Here is a 19,367-nt window from a genome sequence, read left to right on the forward strand (position 1 = left end):
TCTTTTCCCCTTTTCTCTTCTTCTCCCCCTGTCTCCTTCTCTTTTCCCTCTCTTCTTTCCCCTCCTTTTTGTTTTTCTCTTCTTTTCTCCTCCTCTTTTCTTTACTATCAGTTTTCATTCATAAACACTTAAAAAGACACAAAAAAGCTGGAGAAACTCAGTGGGTGCAGCAGTATCTATGGAGCGAAAGAAAAAGGCAACGTTTCGGGTCGAAGCCCGAAACGTTGCCTTTTTCCTTCGCTCCATAGATGCTGCTGCACCTATATAACCATATAACAATTACAGCACGGAAACAGACCATCTCGGCCCTACAAGTCCATGCCGAACAAATTTTTTTCCCCTTAGTCCCACCTGCCTGCACTCGTACCATAACCCTCCATTCCCTTCTCATCCATATGCCTATCCAATTGCTTTTTAAATGATACCAATGAACCTGCTTCCACCACTTCCACTGGGAGCTCATTCCACACCGCTACCACTCTCTGAGTAAAGAAGTTCCCCCTCATATTACCCCTAAGTTCACCTGCTGAGTTTCTCCAGCTTTTTTTGTGTACCTTCGATTTTCCAGCATCTGCAGTTCCTTCTTAAACACTTAAAAATACACAATGTTTTTGTTTTCAAATACAGACTCACCAACAACCACTCTGAATAAAGCTACACACTCATTTCTCTAGAATGTTTCACTGCTTTAATGTATGAGAGGGCCAATCTTCACAAATTCATGTTCAATGCTCAAACTGAAACAATGTTCATCAGTCGGCTTTTGGAAGTTGAAACATACAGAATTTTTTTTTCCAAATAAATCCTTTGAAAAAAGTTGCAATAAAAAAATAAATAAATAAAAATTAAAAAAAAGTTGCAATAATTTGACAAGACAGGAATTAGTGTGATTCAATAGTTTCAAAATCTTTGCTGATAATTTCCTGTCCTTTAATAATGCCAATAATTTGTGCTCACGTATTGCTCAAGCTACTGAATCCAACACAGACAGGAACAAGCAGATAGAAGGAACTGCGGGTGATGTTGCAACGAAAAGTCACTAAGTGCTGAAATGGACAAAACAATAATGTCCTAGTGTAGCGGCACCTAGTGGTTCGGCCACTCCTCCTATGCAAATCCTCGGCAATCCTGGGAAGGTATCACGAGATATATACTAGGGAACACCCCCAATACAAGTCCTGACCTTCCCTCTCTCGCTCTCTTGCTCTTCTGCTTCCTCTCACTTCATGAGTGTGTCCTGCCACCGCAGCAGGAGCACAACCGAGCCCACGAGGCAACAGCCTCTCAACAACTACGACTATTATGTTAAAGTGTTAAACGTCCATGTATTTGAAACCTACAATGCCCGAATAAAGAATCCATTTATTCACAACGTTTGCGCCTCTACACTAGCTTCTTTATAGGAATGCTACCCAGAAACATCAATAGACAATATACAATGTACCATATACAACACCAATAGACAATGCTGTCTTAGGGATTAATCAGTGTGTAGCCTTTGACAGGGTTATTACTACTCGAGTCTTCAAAGGCTTCACAACTCTTAACTGAGTGCAGTTGTTAAGAAAGTGGAATTGATGTGGTCATTCCATTCTGGATGAAAGAGTGGGAGCTGGGTAAGTGGCAGTTCAACTACAGAACAACACAGCAGTGGGATGGAGTCCATACCTTGTTGACAAGGTTTGTAAATACAGAGCTAATTATGTTCAGGTTACTATGAAGTTTGTTTGTCAGTGCTGTTTCTGAACCTGTCGGAGCTCTGTAATATCCTGCAGTGATCCCACAACACACTAGATCACTTAACCAATAATTGCTTCCACCTTATGAGGATAACGTCACCCTCATTTTATGTATTGTCTAATCTTTCCTTCGCTCCGTAGATGCTGCCTCACCCGCTGAGTTTCTCCAGCTTTTTTGTCTACCTTCCATTTTCCCCAGATAGGGTGGTCTGAAACCACTGGCCACTCAGACATGGGGCAAGCTTTTTAGGACTGAAAACAGACACAAAATGCTTGAGTAACTCAGCAGGAAAGGCAGCATCTCTGGAGAGAAGGAATGTGTGACATTTCTAGCTGAGACCATTCTTCAGACTGAGTCAGGGGAGAGAGAAACTAGAGATATGGAAGGTTAAGGTGTGAAATGACAAATCAAAGATGATAGTGATCAAGGAAATGTACAATGGTTCATTGTTGGCTGAGGAGAAGGTGACAACGAGGCATACAAAGTAAAATTAATCAGGACAGCGAAAAAAGAGAGAGAGAGTGGGAGGGGAAGAGGGGAAGAGAGTGTTAGTTAAGGTTAGAGAAATCTAGACTGAGAGACATCTGAACATTTGGACTGATATGAGGATGGATTTCTTGACAACAGGCTGAGTTGGATGATCAGCCATGATCATATTGAATGGCTGTGCAGGCTTGAAGGGCCGAATGGCCTACTCCTGCACCTATTTTCTATGTTTCACTAACACTGTAGACAATGGAAGCTAAGTCATTGAACATGTAAGGTGGTGATAAGCAGATATCTCGACACAAAGCACCACTAGGTTTGGGGCTATAACAAGAATATGGTAACGATCATGTTGAATGGTGGAATGGCTTCAAAGGGCAGAATGGCCTTCTCCTATGTAACCACTGATAAAATAGTTGTCTGAATGTCAATCAGATTAGTAGACAACAAACTACTGTGTTATGTGCTTCCTGGCCTTTTATACCTGAATTATGGACTAGTAAACTCCTGCCCATTAATAGTCCTGAAAAACATGTTCAATGGTCATTCAACATTCCAATAATACTTCCATCCAATAATACTTTCATTCACTGATGTCCGATACTCAAGATTGTAGTACCATAGTTAAAAGCAGCCACCCAAAAACATTAGACTTGAAAACAATGTAATACTTTATTGCTTATGCAACTATCAGTAGACCTACTAATTTTACCTTTATCAAGTCCTCTAGCTGTTCCAACACGAGACTCCCTTGTGGCTTTGCTCAAGAGCTGGCAGTTACTGTAGCTCGGTCATGGGGTGGAAAATGCTCAAGGGCGCCGGTCCCATTGAGCTCGAGGGGGTCTGATCGCCGACTGCAGATTCAATGGTGCTGCTGCAGGAGCAGCTGGGGCTGGAGGAGATGGCGGGTGAGCAGACGTGCTGTTATCCAGAGAGGGACCAGCAAGAGCCACTCCAGCTGGCTCACTCAGATGATGCCGCGACTCATTGACCATGCTGCCATTGACCTGCGGCACAGCAGACTGGAGGAGGTCAGAGACGTTACTGAAGCCCCTATCAATGCGCCCACCCAGCCTTTCTAAACTAGTGGATATGGTGCAAGCCAGGGCCTGAATAGCACCAGTTTGAGCCTCAATCAATGACGCCAGTGTGGGTGTCACAGGCTCCTGGACAGAGGGCTTCATTGCTGCGTCCACAGAGTTGGCAACACGCTCCATGGTAGACTGGAGAGTAGTGATGCCCTGCGCCACAACTCCACAAAATATAGAAGCAGACTCTTCTACACTCTCAGACAGGGTGAGACAACTCTTGGGTAGACTGTCCAAAGCTTTGAGCAACTGATGATGTTCATGGAAAAGCTTTCTTTTAAAGGCAGGGCCGGTTAAATCTGCATCTTCATCCTTTTCGACATAGCTGGGACCAGAGGTTGCCCTCGAGTCATCTGTCTCCTCTACAGTCCTTTCCTCTATAGCCAGCTCCTGTTCGTTACTGCCGAATAATTCATAGTGAGCCGATCCATTCAGCTGAGCATCCATGCTACCGGAGATGTTCATGTCAGTGGTGATGTACTGGAATGACGGGGCTGGCGACTGTGCATCTTCTGTAAAATGTCCCCCCTCCATCTCCTGCCTCATAAAGCCTAGGTAATGTGTCAGATCTGTAAAGAGGGAGAGGGACAAGAATTAGCGAGCCTTGGGATGGTCAGGTAGTAACAGCACACGCACAGCTCAAGGATGATAATGCTGCCTGTGTGATGAGTTAAAACAGCAGATAAGAGAAATAGGAAGGTACCCTGTGGTACTTGGCCTCCAGCCTTGCCATTCTCGAGGTTTCTCCTGCTGTTTGGCCCAATGATGTCCAGGGCTTCCTGCTCCATCTGGGTGAGATTTAGAATGGAGGCTGGCCGTTCCTCGCAGCTGGTTCTTTTCCTTCTTTTGTGTGCCAACTTCTCCTGCAGAAATAGTGGGAGTGAGTTAGTGTTTCATTGTTGCAACACATTACCCAGATGAGCGAACCAGCTGCATGCAGAAGGAATGACGCCAGTTAACTGAGTATACACCAAAGATTATAGAGTGGAGATCCGCTCTATAATCTTTGGTGTACATTGCTGTATCATGTGCATGAAAAAAAAGCTTCCCTTTATTTACTATCGTTTGACTCATCTTTGCAGCTTAACAGTTTCTGTGATGCAAGAAGCAGATGTCCAATATGTGTGCAGCATACTCTATAATGACAATGCGATAGTGACTTGACACAAGGAACTGCAGATGCTGCTTTACAAAAAAGTAAAAAATTGTTGGAGTAATTCAGTAGATCAGACAGCATCTCTGGAGAACATGGATAGATGATGTTTCGGGTCAGACTCCTACTTAAGATAATTACTAGATCGCTTTTCTTCAAAATGCTGTTAATCATAGCGGAAAAGGGAAAAGCTTCCAGTCATAACTCACATCGGTTCCAAAGCTTAGGTAGATGAAAATGCTGGAGAATCTCAGCGGGCGAGGCCGCTGAGTTTCTCCAGCATTTTAAATTACCTTCGATTTTTCCAGCATCTGTAGTTCCTTCTAAAACATTGTTTCCAAAGCTTTGTCATCTTTAAGCTTGACTATAGAAACAGATACCAGGCTGATTGCCCATTAAAAAAAAAACATTTAATGTATTTGAGGGGTGGAAGATTGCAACCTTCAGGTGGTCCGCCCGGTTTCAACTAATGCAATCAACTCGACGTGCACAAATGGAAGATCAAATAGAACAAGTTGTCCAACAACTTTAGGCTGTGCACACCACACGAAAGAAGAAGAAGAATGTATTTGAAATCATCAAAACCTCTTTGTTTTGTCTCATTCCCAGTTCTGATGAAGGGTCTTTGTCCAGAATCATTAACTGTTATTCATTCCACAGATGCTACCTGATTTGCTCCACCTTCCACCGCCCCCACTTTACCACCTTCATCGCTCCATCTGGCTTTACATTTCACTCCCCCTCTATTTATCTGACACCCTTTAGTTTCCTTTTGATCTCTCGCCTTTGTCCACCCATCTCTCATTTACCGGCTATAACTTGCCAATCTTTGTTCGCCCCCTCCTCTTTCCAGCTTTCTCCCCACTTCTTTCATCAGTCTGTAGAAAGGTTCATACCCAAAAGGTCATCTGTCCATTCCATCCACAGATGGTGTCTGACCCATCAAGGTAGTCCTGCAATTTATATTTCAATCAAAATTGTTCCTTTTGCCATCTTAACTATCAACACTGAAATCATTTGTCTCAGACTTTCTTCTGGCTCTCAGTGCAATCCCATTCCCCCACATATTCTTGCAACCTTCCTCTCTCACATGGCCATCAACTCCACCTATTTCCTCTACCATCTCCCTACATTTGCGGAAATTTAGTGACCAATATTGCTGCCAACTTTTGGAGATTGCGTGAAAACCAGATCACCCAAGAGAAACTGATCATAGGGAGAGCATGAATGTTCTTCACAAATAGCACCAGAGATCGGGATTGAACCTGTTTTGTTGCAGATATCAGACAACGGCATTATCTGTATATTACTGTCGCTCCCTGCAGTCCTTATCCCACGATACATCAAATCCAATTCACACATTGTGCTTGACAATTCAAATGAATGCTGGTTCAGTAAAATTTGACTTTAAAATTTCTCATCCTTATTTTCACACCCTTTATTGGTGTTACTTCTTCACCTGTTCTACAACCGCTAAAATATCTAATCTACTATTCTTACACTCTTGTACTCGAGCATGATTGCACTTATGCATGTCTTTTTACATACAGTTCAGTAAAATAATTCTATGCACAAGTCAGTGGATATTTCTAAGGCAGAGATGGATAGATTTTTGATTAGTACAGATGTCAGAGGTTATGGGGGAAGGCAGAAGAACGAGGTTTGGAGGGAGAGATAGGCCATGATTGAATGGCAGAGTACACATGATGGGACGATTGGCCTAATTCTATTCCTATCACTTATGACCTTATGACCTGAAGAAGGAATTAGATAAATATATGGTGAAGACAAATGTACAAGGCTACTGAGGAGATGGTGTAGGATAAGATGGCACTGTAATAATATTGATTTTTTAAATGTTATCTTTGTGAATTCCATTTACAGGCCTATTATGCTGTAAGAATTTCATTATTCTGTTTTCAGAACATATGACAATTAAAAAGCTTTATTCTTGGTAGAAAACTAGTTCAGAAATTACCAGCTAGTTCATCTGCTGGGTTCCTGTAACTGTTCTACAATTATATAAAGGAAGGTTACTATAAGCATTTCAAAAGGCATTTAAGGTGAAGTTTCAAAATAAACTTATTAGGAAACTGGAGCCAACATGACAAAAACAGCGAAAGCAAGCAAAAGTGCTGATTAATGCGAACTGTTGCCTTTCAGAATGGAGTGGGAAGTGCATTTCCCTCCAGGGGGGAAACTGTAGTTAGAAATAGGTTTTGTCGGTTAAGAGCAGGCTGGAATAATGGGTCAGTTCAAACAGTTCTGTACGGCATGTGGACCCACGGAAATTGTATAATTTATTAGTTTGATTTATTATTGTCACCGATATATAGTGACATTTTTTGTTTGCATACTATCCAGTCAAATCGTACTATACAGTTACATTCAAGCCATACACAAGTACAACAGGTAGTGCAAAGAGAAAAATACCAGAGTGCAGAATACATTGCTACAACATTATAGCTAAAACAAAAGTGTAGGTAGAAAAAGTGCAAAGGCCATAAGGGGGTAGGTTGGGAGATCAGGACTACATCCTTAGTTTATGAAAGGGCTGACAAAAATGCTGGAGAAAAGAAGGGCTTTTCAGTAGTCTGTCAACGGCAGAGAAGAAACTGTTCCCAAATCAGGTGGTAAATGCTTTCAAGATTTTGTATCTTCAACCCGACAGGCGAGTGGGAAAGAAAGGGTGACCAGGTGCAAATGATTGAGACAATGAACCATTGATGATGGTTTACAAAAATAGACATAACGTGCTGGAGTGACTCAGCAGGTCAGGCAGCGTATCTGGAGGCCATTGATAGGCGACGTTTCAGGTCGGGATAAATAGGCCTTGATTATGTTGGCTGCTTTCCCAAGACATCGTGAAGTGTAGATGGAGTCAATGGGGGGTGGAGCTGGTTTATGTTATGGATATCATCCACAATCATGCAGGGCATGCATCTCACACCCTTGGGATACAGGGGACAGTTCTGAAGAAGGATCTCGTCCTGAAACGTCACCCATTCCTTCTCTGCACATATGCTACCTGTCCCGCTGAGTGACACCAGCATTTTTGTGTCTATCTTCGGTGCAAACCTGCACCTGCAGTTCTGAAATCTGTCGACACCTAACAGGTTGCAAGTGTCAGACTGTGGTCCAGTGGGGCTGACCACCTGGCGTCAGTCACCCAGGCTTACCTTAGCAGTCCAGGTCAGGCCATTGAACTTCTTGCGGCATTGCAGCCAAGTCTTGGGCACCTCACTCTTGGCGTTGACGCTGTGTGCCACCTCGACCCAGGCCTGGTGCACCATCTCCCTGGGCACACTCCGGCCCTGGGAGGGGAAAAACACCTCCCTGCGAGCCCTCACCTGCTCCAGCAGAACCTGCACTGCTCTGTCACTGAAGCGCGGAGTCCGGGGCTCGGACATGGCTGCGGCCGGCGAGGGGAGACAAGGCGGGAGGGAGGAGGGAGGGATGGACGACGGTTGGGGCCGATGGGCGGGGCCAACACCCATCGGAAGTCCCGCCCCCATCACGTGGTACACCGGCCAATAGCGGGCCCGCCCGCCCCGTCAGTCAGGGCAGCGGCGGCCAATGGGGCGCGCGGCGCCGATCCAGGCCCCGCCCACGCCGGCCCGATGTGCGCCCGCAGGAAAATTGGCTTCTCAAGATGGCGGCGGCCGGCCAGGCCTGGTCGCGGCCGCTAGACGTGGCCTGGACCCCCTCGTGTGGACCCCACTGGGCTGGAGAGGGTGGTTACAGCTTTTATTCTCAGGTTAGATGCCCGCAGGGGAGGGATAACCTGGGAAAATCTGCCTGGCCAGAGGCCGCCAATGAAGGAAATACATAGAGAGGAGTGAGGGGGTGGAGATGGAGATAAGGCAGTGGTTGTGGTAGTGGAGAGAAAAGAAAGGGGAAGGAGGAGGGGAGGGAAATGGAAGGAGGAGGAGGAGGGGAGAGAAAAAGAAAGGGGGAGGGGGAGGGAATGGAAGGAAGAGGGGAGGGAATGGAAGGAGGAGGAGTGGGAAATGGAAGGAGGAGGGGAGGGAAAGGAGGAGGGGTGTGGGGGAATGGAAGGAGGAGGGGAGGGAAATGGAAGGAGGAGGGAGGGGAGGGAAAGAGGGGGGGGGGGGGGGGGGAATGGAAGGGGGAGGGAGGGAAATGGAAGGGGGAGGAGGAGGGGAGGGAAAGAGGGGGGGGTGGGGAGGGGAATGGGGAAGGGGAGGGAGGGAAATGGAAGGAGGAGGGGGGGGGGGGGTGGGGAAATGAAAGGGGGGAGAAGGGGAAGATAGGGAGCAGGGAAGATAAAGAGGGGAGGGAAATGAAAGGAGGAGGGGGAGGAGGAGATGGGGAAGGAGGGAAAGGGGGAGGGGAGAAGGGGAGGGGGGAGTGAGGAGGGGGATAGGAGGCGGGGTTGCAGGAGGAGGAGGGAGAATAATAATCTATAATAATCTTATTTATATAGCACATTTTTAGTCAACTTGCATTGACCCCAAAGTGCTTCACATAATTACATTACATTTACACACAGGCAAAGGTGGGTGAAGTGTCTTGCCCCAAGGACACAATGACAGTATGCACTCCAAGCAGGATTCGAACCGGCTACCTTCCAGTCGCCAGCTGAACACTTAGCCCATTGTGCCATCTGTCATGGTGCCATGGAGGGGATAGAAGAAGAGGGGAGGAGGAGGAATACAAAGGGGATGGAAGAATAGGAAGTGGGAAGGGGAATGGGTGGATGGAGGGGATAGGAGGGGGAATAAGAGTGGAGGGGTTAGAAGAGAGGGAGGGGCATAGGAGGAGAGAGAGCAGAAGATAAGGTGGGAAGAATGCGATAATTAGGAGAGGAGAGTAAAGGAAAGGAGAATTGGGTAGAATAACCTGGTAAAGAAATGTCCAATCATACAAATTGCTGAATAAATATTGGAACATACAACAATAATTAACTATTTAAAACAATTATCTGACCAGAAGAGGAATCATTCCGTGAAATCAGAAGTTATAGATTGGCCCTGGATTTAAAATTGCATCATGAAGAATACAACCTGAAAACACAAAGTGCTAGAGGAACTCAGTGGGTCAGGCGTCATCTGGGAAGGTAATGGACAGGCGATGTTTTGTATCAGGACCCTCTTCATACTTTCCTTCCACTGATGCTGCCTGACCCACTGAGTTTCTCCAGAACTTTGTGTTTTGCTCAAGATTCCATTATCTGTAGTTCCTTGTGTCTCCAACATAAAACACTTGCTCAGTGGCGTGTCAACTGATAAGTTTGTTTTCAGATTTCTAGAGTGGAATGTAACATCTCTGCCTTATGACTCAGTAGCAAGAGTGTTAGTTACTCAGCCAGCATTCACATACTGATCATCTGTGGCTGTCTCTGGTTCAATACATGGCCCACTCTCAGACTTTTTGTTGACCTGCTTTTCAGTTAAATGCACACTCGATTTCCTGTAAATATAAACAACTAGTTATCATTAGCTCTTCTAACACAGCATGGCTGTACTTGGAGTAAGTTGTGTTATTTTTGAAGTTGTACAAAGTGTTCCATTCTTGGACATTGATAGATGGTTTGGAGTGTAAAATTAGTTTCATTATACAATGCATAAATTCATACATTTTTCTGTTGAAAAAATATATTTTCCATCAATGAAAACTTACAATCTTCCAATAGTGAATATTATTGGAATTTAGGCAATATATTTACGTTATGTCAAATGACATTTTTCAGCCCCAAATATTCTACTATGGAAATACTTGAGAGGTGACTGTGTGGAGGGTTGAGCACCTTAATAACCACAGCTGGAATAATCTTATACTGTGTCCTTTCCCCACAAAATATATGTGGCAGCTATAACTAAGTTCAGTGTGTCCCTCAACATATTTATTTAACAATCTAGGCCATTCCAGACATCGACTTTATACCAACTCACAAGGCAATCCAATTCCAGCACAATGACTTTTGCCCTATGACCTATTCTCTCCACATTCCATTCAATTTCTCCCAGATTCTACCAATCGCCTACATACTAGAAGGAATTCACAGTGGCCAATTAACCTGTAGCATATAAATGAATACAGATGATTGAGTAAAATGCATCATGAGTTTTATTACATGGTGTGTAAATGAAGACAGATGTTCTGTGGGTGTTAAGTATGAATTCTTTGATTAAAATGTAAGTGCAGGCAGATGTTCTCTGGTTGTAAAGTCTGCATCGTTTAGCAGCAGTAACTGCAGTAGGATGTTTTGGCTTACAGTGAGTTCCTTCATGCAGTGCTTGAATGCAGACAGATGTTCTGGATTGTAAAGTGTAAGCTGTATTATGCAATATATAAGGGCATATGGAAATTATAGTGTGCGCACAGATCTGTTATACAGCAAAAGAAAACAAACTGATGGAGGAACTCAGTGGGTCAGGCAGCATCTGTGGGGGGGAAATCGACCAACGACATTTTGGGTTGAGACCCATCTTCAAGACTGCAGAAGAGAGATAGATGGTAAAAAGAGGTAATGAGATGGCCTGAGACAGCTGGCAAATGAGAGGTGGGGACACAAGAGATGCAGATGCTGGAATATTGAGCAGAAGGGAACAAAATGCTGGAATAGCTCAGCTGGTAAGGCAGTTTTTGAGGGAAATGGGCAGCCAATGTATCTGATCAGGATCCTTCTTCAGGGTCTGCAGAAGGCACATGGTCCAAAATGTCGTCTCTCTATTCCATAGATGCTCAGTGACAAGCTGAGTTCTTGCAATACTTAGTCTCCCCCCCCCCACAACATCGGGAACATGTTCCCTGTAGCGTGTCCAAGCCCTTAAAAATCATATATGTTTCAATGAAATACCATCTCATCCTTCTAAACTCCAGAGTGTACAAGCCCAGCTGCTCCATTCTCTCGGCATATGAGCATTTGCTCAGCATTTTCCAGCATCTGCAATCTCTTGTGTCTCTATTATGCAGCATGCAGAGAGATGTTCTGGGCTGGTAAAATGTGAGTTCTATCAAGTAGTATCTAAGTACAGACAAGTGTTCTGGGTTCATAGCCAATGAGTACCATCAGGCCACAATGTTCTGGGGTCATAAACATCAGTTTTATTATATAGTGAGTAAGTGCAGGCGAATGTTCTAAGGTCATAATGTGAGTGTGTTAATAGACAGATTTTCCTGTCTTTCATGCAGTGCGCTCCAGATAACGATATTCATATGTTCTGGTCGGCTACGAGTGAGTTCAGTTATCAGTGTGTGAGTAACACCAATGTTCTTGGGTAATTATGTCTCACATGTGCATGCAAGTGTGCTGGGTCTTTACGACCCAGCAAATTCCATTACACCTTCTATAACTGAAGACAGGGCAGCTTTTGGTCCGTTTCCTCCCCGCTGACTCTGCAGCAGTTTGCGCAGAACATCGAACGATAACAGTGCAGGAACAAAGGTTTTGGAAAAATAGTTCGGCATTCCTTAATTCTGAAATGATCAATAGCTTGCAATGTTAACTATTATGCTTGAAATATTTGCAATTATGCTTGTGATGTTTTATTTAATGCCCTCTCAAGTCTTTGTCTTGCCCATGTAAAGCAAATGCTAAAAATGTTTACAAATTTATTAAAGCAAATATTTTTATTTTATGCCCTCGTCTGTCTTTCCCATGTGTTGAAGCCAAACTGCTAAAACAACTGCGAAAACAATTTGTTTTGCTTAATACTCTCAGATTGTGAAGAGGGAAGTAGTAGCTCAAGTAATTCAACCTCAACTGTCACCATTCTTTGCATTTCGATATACATATTGTGGTAAAAAATATCTTGATTATTTCAATGTCATGAGTTGGTTAGAAGTGCTTGTCAGAGAGTACCAAAAAAAACCATCTTTTATTCCATCATTTCCCTGTCACTTTAATTCAAAAATGGCACAACAGAAGAAAATGACAACCTCTCTAACAACTGAATTTTTAAATCGTCATCATCCACTTTATGCCAAGCATATTTCAGGTTGTTAACATCTGGAGGGAACTGGTTGTACACAGTTTCCATCTGGGCCACGGTGACTAGCACATTGAAACAAACACCATCTGTCTTCCCAGGAATTTCACCGGTGTGCTGTAATCCCAAGATTCCATGAGTTTTCACCTTCACTTGCGAGTCCCTCAAGCATTCCTTGATCAGTCTGTGGATGGCCACTTCTACGCTGCAAGATAGATCAGCCGAGGATGTGCCACAAACCGTCACGGGGAAATGAGGATAGCCCTGATTGTTGGTTAACAGCCATAGTTCGTTACTTTTGTTGAGAAAGGCAGATACCACCCGGTGACACACAACTGAGCATGGCAACTCAACAGGCATGGTCACTGGATGAGAAGCTCTCTCTTTATGTTTGACAGCAAATGAGATTAAGTTTAAGATGTCTCTGGCTCTCAGTGGAAGGGGCGACACTCTGTCCCACCATCTTGCCTGCAAGGATTCTGCATCGCTCTCTGATGTAGTTTTCATGTTCCCTCCTAGAAATAAACAACACCACTTAATGTAAGCATTAGCCACATCAACTAATAACCGATCCTGACCCAATTTTTGTTGAGGTGACTAGAAGCGTATATTGGAAACGCATGATCAGTTGCCTATGAAAACTATATAAATAATAAAATTGAAGCCTAATGTTGATCCTTTTTTAGGTCCCTACATTGACTTACAAATATGGTGCAGAAATGATCATGGGCTATAGGTATCAATAACAAAAGTCGTTAACTCAATTAGTTATGTCATTGAACTAACTTATGAAAATTCATAGATCAAAGATCATCAAGGCCAAATTCATAATTAGGAATAATCTGAGTGATAATTCAGTTTCCTATTCAGACAGCATCCTCCCATTGATACTAGGTAGGATGTAAAGAAACAAAATCAGTACAGGTGCCTTAAATGTAACTGGATACCAATCTCATTTCCCTAAAAAATATTGACAGCAAAACATCCTACTCAATGTATGCATTCCAAAACGAACAATTCATTACTGCAGTCATTATTTTGCAGTCATTGGCGCAGCAACCACTTTCATTACTGCCACTCCAATCTACACCAAAAAGAACAAAACAAACCTGTGACTCTGGCCAGGAAAACAAAACGGATCCATCGTGGACCCCTTTCCTCCACGCTCAGAAGGGTATAGGGCTCGCACTCCAAACCGGTTTCCTCTTGAACTTCTCTCTTCACAGCCTCAACGATGGTTTCATTCTGTTCCATCCTCCCTGCTGGCAGGTACCACTTGCCGTAACATTCTTGTTTTGCCTCCTGCATCATCACCACTTCTTTCTGCATGTTTGAATAAAATAAAAATTGCAAGGATTGTAAATTTAGAAAAAGATGGTCCATGTAATCTTTAATAACATTTACAACTCTACCATCATTAGCACACGGACAGACTTTATTCCTCAAAGCCAGTGGATATAGTATATCTGGACTTTCATAAACCCTTTGATAAGGTCCCACAAGAGATTTGTGGGCAAAATTAGAGCACATGGTATTGCGGGTAGGGTAATCTCTAGTTTCTAAAGCCAATATAGAACATGGCAGGGCTGAGGTGTCACTGGAATAACTACCAGGGAATCTGAAGAACTCGGCAAACTAATATACGCATGCACATGCATGACACCCACTCATAACAGCATTATTGAAAACCAGTTTATCAACCATATTAAGAAAAACAGATTTCCAAATTTATTGCAACTACAACCCAATTCAGGTTCAAAGAATTACTATCCAAGCTACATGCATGCCTATGTCAGTAGAGAAATAGCAGCATCCTTGCAGCTGTGTTATATCATCAACTAAGCATCCTGGTCACAATTTTAGAATTAAAAAATAAACTATACCAGCTCCTCATGCCCCTTAGATTCTCACTATTTTGGGATTGCCCCTTTGTCCAAGTGTAAGCTTCTCTTTTCTCAAACGAATGCTGCATAATTTGATGTAGAATGTCTTTTTTGCCTTTATAATCATAATCATACTTTATTAGAAAAGCATGTTTTGCAACATATGAGGAATTTGACTTGCCATAGTCATACCAATAAAAAGCACAAGACACACAAAATATATTTTAACATAAACATGAGAGACCCCTTCCACCCCTGCAAAGGACTGTTCCAGCTGCTACGGTCAGGCAAACGCCTCCGTTGCCATGCGGGGAGAACGGAGAGTTTGAGAAGGAGTTTCTTCCCAGAGGCAATTCGGACTGTAAACGCCTATCTCATCAGGGACTAACTCTACAGAACGTTTTTCCTTCCATTATTTTTCCTTCCATTATTTATTATGTAAAAGAATATGTGTGTTATGATTGTGTTTATAATTTGTTTGGTTGTTTTGTTGTTTGTCTTTTGCACAAAAGTCCGCGAGCATTGCCACTTTCATTTCACTGCACATCTCATATGTGTATGTGACAAATAAACTTGACTTGACTTGACTTGACATCCACCACAGTGACTCCTCCACATTCCTCACTGTGATGGAAGGCAATGGAAGTTCAAACTTCTTCCCTTCTTTGTCCTCCCGCGGTAATGTTGCAAAATCACTTTCAATCACTTTCTTTCTTATTTATATTTTTAATCGGCTATGGAGAGAGAACAGCAAATCGGATATGGGGAGAGAACAGCAAACCTGTTTTTTAGGTTTTTTAAAATATTTTAACTGCACAGCATCAGGGACAGTACATAGTTTCTCTAGCCAATTCTAACAAGCTTGGGGGTTTAAGAAGGAACTGTAGATGCTGGAAAATCGAAGGTACACAAAAATGCTGGAGAAACTCAGCGGGTGCATCAGCGTCTATGGAGCGAAGGAAGATGCTGCTGCATCCGCTGAGTTTCACCAGCATTTTTGTGTACCTTCTAACAAGCTTGGGTCCAGGAGGAGGATAAGACAACTCCCTTACCTGCTCATTCAGTATTATCGCAGCAACGATGTAACAAACTGTTTTCCGCACAATTACTGGCACTACTTCATCCAAGGGGGAGTCATAGTCCTTTACCTCAATGCCTTTCCCTTTCAACAGGAGCGCCAGTTGATTTTCAATCAAATCCATATCTCTTAATCAAAAGTTACCTATGTCAGGGTAAAAGCACGAAATTTACTGAAACAAAAAGTACGTTGGTGTACAAATTAGCTGTATATATATAGAACATTGTAATAAGAAACAATGTTTGTTCTTCATTCTGTTTACTAACTGAAGGTACTTTCTTCCATGATATGAAATCCTCCACGTCAAAGTTAGATAACAGTTGTGAATTACCTGATCTCAGTTGGACATCTGTTTGGGATAATAAGAGAACGAATTCCGTTACTGCAGGGAGGGGAAATTTCCACAGGATTCCAGCTCCTGAGTATCAACCAACGTGAATCAGCGCCTTTGGAAGAGAAGCGAACCAAATTAAAAAAAACAAAAGCAATCTCAGTAACAATATAAAGAGGCTCACGACAGCATTAACTAAACCAGCTCTTAGAAGTGTTCAAGAAGGAACTGCAGATGCTGGAAAATCGAAGGTACACAAAAATGCTGGAGAAACTCAGCGGGTGCAGCAGCATCTATGGAGCGAAGGAAATAGGCTCCATAGATGCTGCTGCACCTGCTGAGTTTCTCCAGCATTTTTGTGTACCTTCAGCTCTTAGAAATGTTGTGATCCCAAATGTAATGTATTGGCCCTATCAGAAATGGCTCACCTTCTGACTCTTCAAAACTCTCACTTACCTACCAAGACAGATATGCAATGGAAAAACATAACAATTAGTAAATTCAAAGCCATTCACTATTTGATTGCTGCTTCACTGTACCCAAATTTACACCTTTCAGCTCTGTGAGAATCACTACAAACTACCTTCAGCAGATACCTAAAAGTAATGGTGAAACACAAACAATGAAGTATTTGTAAAATTCACTCAAGGGTTAAGCAACCCCTCAGTGTCATCTCTCAGGTAACATCGGCACTCAAAAGAGGGCTAAGATTCAGATTCAGATTCAGATTCAATTTTAATTGTCATTGTCAGTGTACAGTACAGAGACAACGAAATGCATTTAGCATCTCCCTTGAAGAGCGACATAGCAAACGATTTGAATAAAAAATAATAAGTGTCGGGGGGGGTGGTGATTGGCAGTCACCGAGGTACGTTGTTGAGTAGAGTGACAGCCGCCGGAAAGAAGCTGTTCCTCGACCTGCTGGTTCGGCAACGGAGAGACCTGTAGCGCCTCCCGGATGGTAGGAGGGTAAACAGTCCATGGATGGGGTGAGAGCAGTCCTTGGCGATGCTGAGCTCCCTCCGCAGACAGCGCTTGCTTTGGACAGACTCAATGGAGGGGAGCGTGGAACCGGTCTAAGCTACACTTAGTCTGCTACTGTGGCCAGGCCAAATCATTGGCATGCCCCATATATGTGTGCCACTGCTACTATGGGCAGGCCAGATCATTGGCATGCCCCATATAGACTCTTGAAACACCACCCTCAGCCACACCACCATCCCCTCCACTCTCACCCTCCATCATCACCATCCCCTCCACTCTCACCCTCCATCACCATCCCCTCCACTCTCACCCTCCATCATCCCCTCCACCATCCCCTCCACTCTCAGCTCCTCCACCATCCCCTCCACTCTCACCCTCCATCATCCCCTCCACCATCCCCTCCACCCTCAGCCCCACCACCATCCCCTCCACTCTCACCCTCCACCACCATCCCCCTCCACTCTCACCCTCCACCCCCCCCCCCTCCACCATCCCCTCCACTCTCACCCCACTCCACTCACCATCATCCCCTCCACTCTCACCCTCCATCATCACCCCCTCCACTCTCAGCTCCACCACCATCCCCTCCACTCTCACCTCCACCACCATCCCCTCCACTCTCACCCTCCACCACCATCCCCTCCACTCTCAGCTCCACCACCATCCCCTCCACTCTCAGCTCCACCACCATCCCCTCCACTCTCACCCTCCATCACCACCCCCTCCACTCTCCCTGTCCCAGCCGCCAGCCCTCACCATTTCCTCGCTGGGCTCGGGGTTCGGGCTGCGGCGCCGCCCAGGCCCTGTTGTCAAGGGACACGGGGACAGGAAGCGCCGCCCCTCCGCTTCCCAGTGACGTCACCGCGCTTTCCGCGTCTGTGACCTCAGCCGGTGGACGTGTCAATCAAACGCAGGTCACCGCCCCCACTTTAAACCAGATGATCGAGGGGCGTCTTTGGACCATCTCTGCACCTGTGCTGTCATAAATGATAGGAGCTGAATTAGGCCATTCGGCCCATCAAGTCTACTCTACCATTCAATAATCATGGCTTTCCCTCTCAACCCTATTCAGCTGCCTTCTCCCCATAACCCCCGACACTCTAATTAATCAAGAATCTATCTATCTTGGTTTCTTGGTCCTCCAAAATATTCCAAATGGAATTTAAACTGGACGTGGTGAAGGGAGGGCTTAAGCCAGAAAGGGTTATTGGGAAGAAAGAACTATATCTGGTTTAAAAACTGAATTCATCTTGTGCAACTCCACTCCATCTCCCTATAGCCCTGTAAATATTTTATTTTCAAATACTTGGTCAATTCAAACCCTTACCACTCACTCACTTGCGTGTTTTTCCATTCGCCTTTCAGTTCTCAATTCTTCCATCGACACGGATACTGCTCCCCCACCCACTCTATGTATACTATTCCTGATTTTTAATATATCAATAAGATCTTCTCACAACCTCCTCTCTCCCCAACCTATCCACATAACCAAAGTCCTTGCTCTGAAATCATTATAGCAAAAAAGTCTCAGTGCTGGAGTAACTCAATGGGTTAGGCAGCATCTCCAGTGAACATTGGATTTGGTGACCTTTGAGTCTGAAGAAATGTCCCAGCCCGAAATATCACCTATCCATGTTCTCATGGGATGCTGACTTACCCGCTGAGTTCCTCCAGCATTTTGAATCTTTATTTTGATAAACCAGCATCCACAGTTTCTTGTGAGCATGTTTCTCTCTCTCTCTCTTTGTAATCATTCTAGTAAGTTTATTTGACTTTGGCTCCAAAGCCTTTCCATCTTTCTCAAAATGTGGTATCCAGAACTGCACACATTGTTTAGTTGTGACTAAACCATTGTATTACAAAAAGTTCCCCATGTCTTCGCTGCTCTCGCACTGTCTCCATTTACAAAGCACAGGCTTGAACTGTTTTTTTCAATTTGTCATGCAGCTTTCAATGCATTTGCATGCATATAATTCCACTGTTGTTCCACCCCCTCGTGGGTAGAATTGTGCCCCCATAGTTTATATTACAATCAGACACAAAATGCTGGAGTAACTCATCAGGACAGGCAGCATCTCTGGAGAGAAGGAATGGGTGACGTTTCCATTCCTTCTCCTTCTCTCCAGACATGCTGCCAGTCCCGCTGAGTTACCCCAGCAAGCTTGTATCTATGTTCAAGAAGGAACTGCAGATGCTGGAAAATCGAAGGTAGACAGAAGTGCTGGAGAAACTCAGCGGGTGAGGCAGCATCTATGGAACGTTTCGACCCAAACGTTGCCTATTTCCTTCGCTCCATAGATGCTGCCTCACCCGCTGAGTTTCTCCATGCTTGTATCTATCTTCGATTTCAACCAGCATCTACAGTTCCTTCCCTCACATTAACGCCGTTGCTCTCTCTACATCAGCGTTGCCTGACCTACTGGGTATTTCCAGCATTTTCTGTTTTGAACTTCACAAACAGGACCCCATTTCCAGTCGTGCCCACAACGCAGCGAAACAGCGAGGGACGGATTAGAAGCGACTTGTAGGAAGGAACTGCAGATGCTGGTTTACACCGAAGATAGACGCAAAAGGCTGGAGTAACTCGGCGGAAGTAACGAATCAGTCTGTAACGGACCCCGGCGTGATAAGGAACGTAACAATGGTGAAATGCTTTGGTGTCTAAAGGA

The 19,367-nt window shown here is 44.2% G+C and overlaps 3 protein-coding genes across 5 annotated transcripts in view; 1 reads left to right on the forward strand and 2 right to left on the reverse strand.

Annotated features, from left to right (window-relative positions):
- Nucleotides 1-357: 357 nt before the first annotated feature.
- On the reverse strand, nt 358-7,930 carry LOC129713315 (uncharacterized). Its single transcript, XM_055662286.1, has 3 exons — nt 7,647-7,930; nt 4,018-4,177; nt 358-3,883 (listed from the first exon to the last, which is right to left on the reverse strand). The coding sequence occupies exons 1-3, from the start codon at nt 7,875-7,877 to the stop codon at nt 3,036-3,038; spliced, it is 1,239 nt and encodes a 412-aa protein (XP_055518261.1). The 5' UTR covers nt 7,878-7,930; the 3' UTR covers nt 358-3,035.
- A 156-nt stretch (nt 7,931-8,086) lies between these two features.
- LOC129713316 (protein transport protein Sec24C-like) overlaps nt 8,087-19,367 on the forward strand; it is a 39,631-nt gene continuing 28,350 nt past the window's right edge. Inside the window, 1 exon segment of the mRNA XM_055662287.1 lies at nt 8,087-8,224. The gene's annotated coding sequence lies outside the window, so the exon portion shown is untranslated.
- nudt18 (nudix (nucleoside diphosphate linked moiety X)-type motif 18) lies at nt 12,310-17,597 on the reverse strand. 3 transcript variants are annotated; one of them, XM_055662290.1, is made up of 5 exons: nt 17,455-17,597; nt 15,715-15,829; nt 15,454-15,527; nt 13,532-13,745; nt 12,310-12,937 (listed from the first exon to the last, which is right to left on the reverse strand). In XM_055662290.1, the coding sequence occupies exons 3-5, from the start codon at nt 15,505-15,507 to the stop codon at nt 12,336-12,338; spliced, it is 870 nt and encodes a 289-aa protein (XP_055518265.1). In that variant the 5' UTR covers nt 15,508-15,527; nt 15,715-15,829; nt 17,455-17,597; the 3' UTR covers nt 12,310-12,335. The 3 variants fall into 3 exon arrangements, with proteins under 3 accessions (XP_055518265.1, XP_055518263.1, XP_055518264.1); XM_055662288.1 differs by having other exon boundaries at nt 15,358-15,527; nt 17,455-17,596; XM_055662289.1 differs by lacking the exon at nt 17,455-17,597 and adding an exon at nt 17,405-17,451 and having other exon boundaries at nt 15,358-15,527.

The sequence above is a fragment of the Leucoraja erinacea genome, chromosome 35, assembly GCF_028641065.1.
Source record: "Leucoraja erinacea ecotype New England chromosome 35, Leri_hhj_1, whole genome shotgun sequence".
NCBI lineage: Eukaryota > Metazoa > Chordata > Chondrichthyes > Rajiformes > Rajidae > Leucoraja > Leucoraja erinaceus.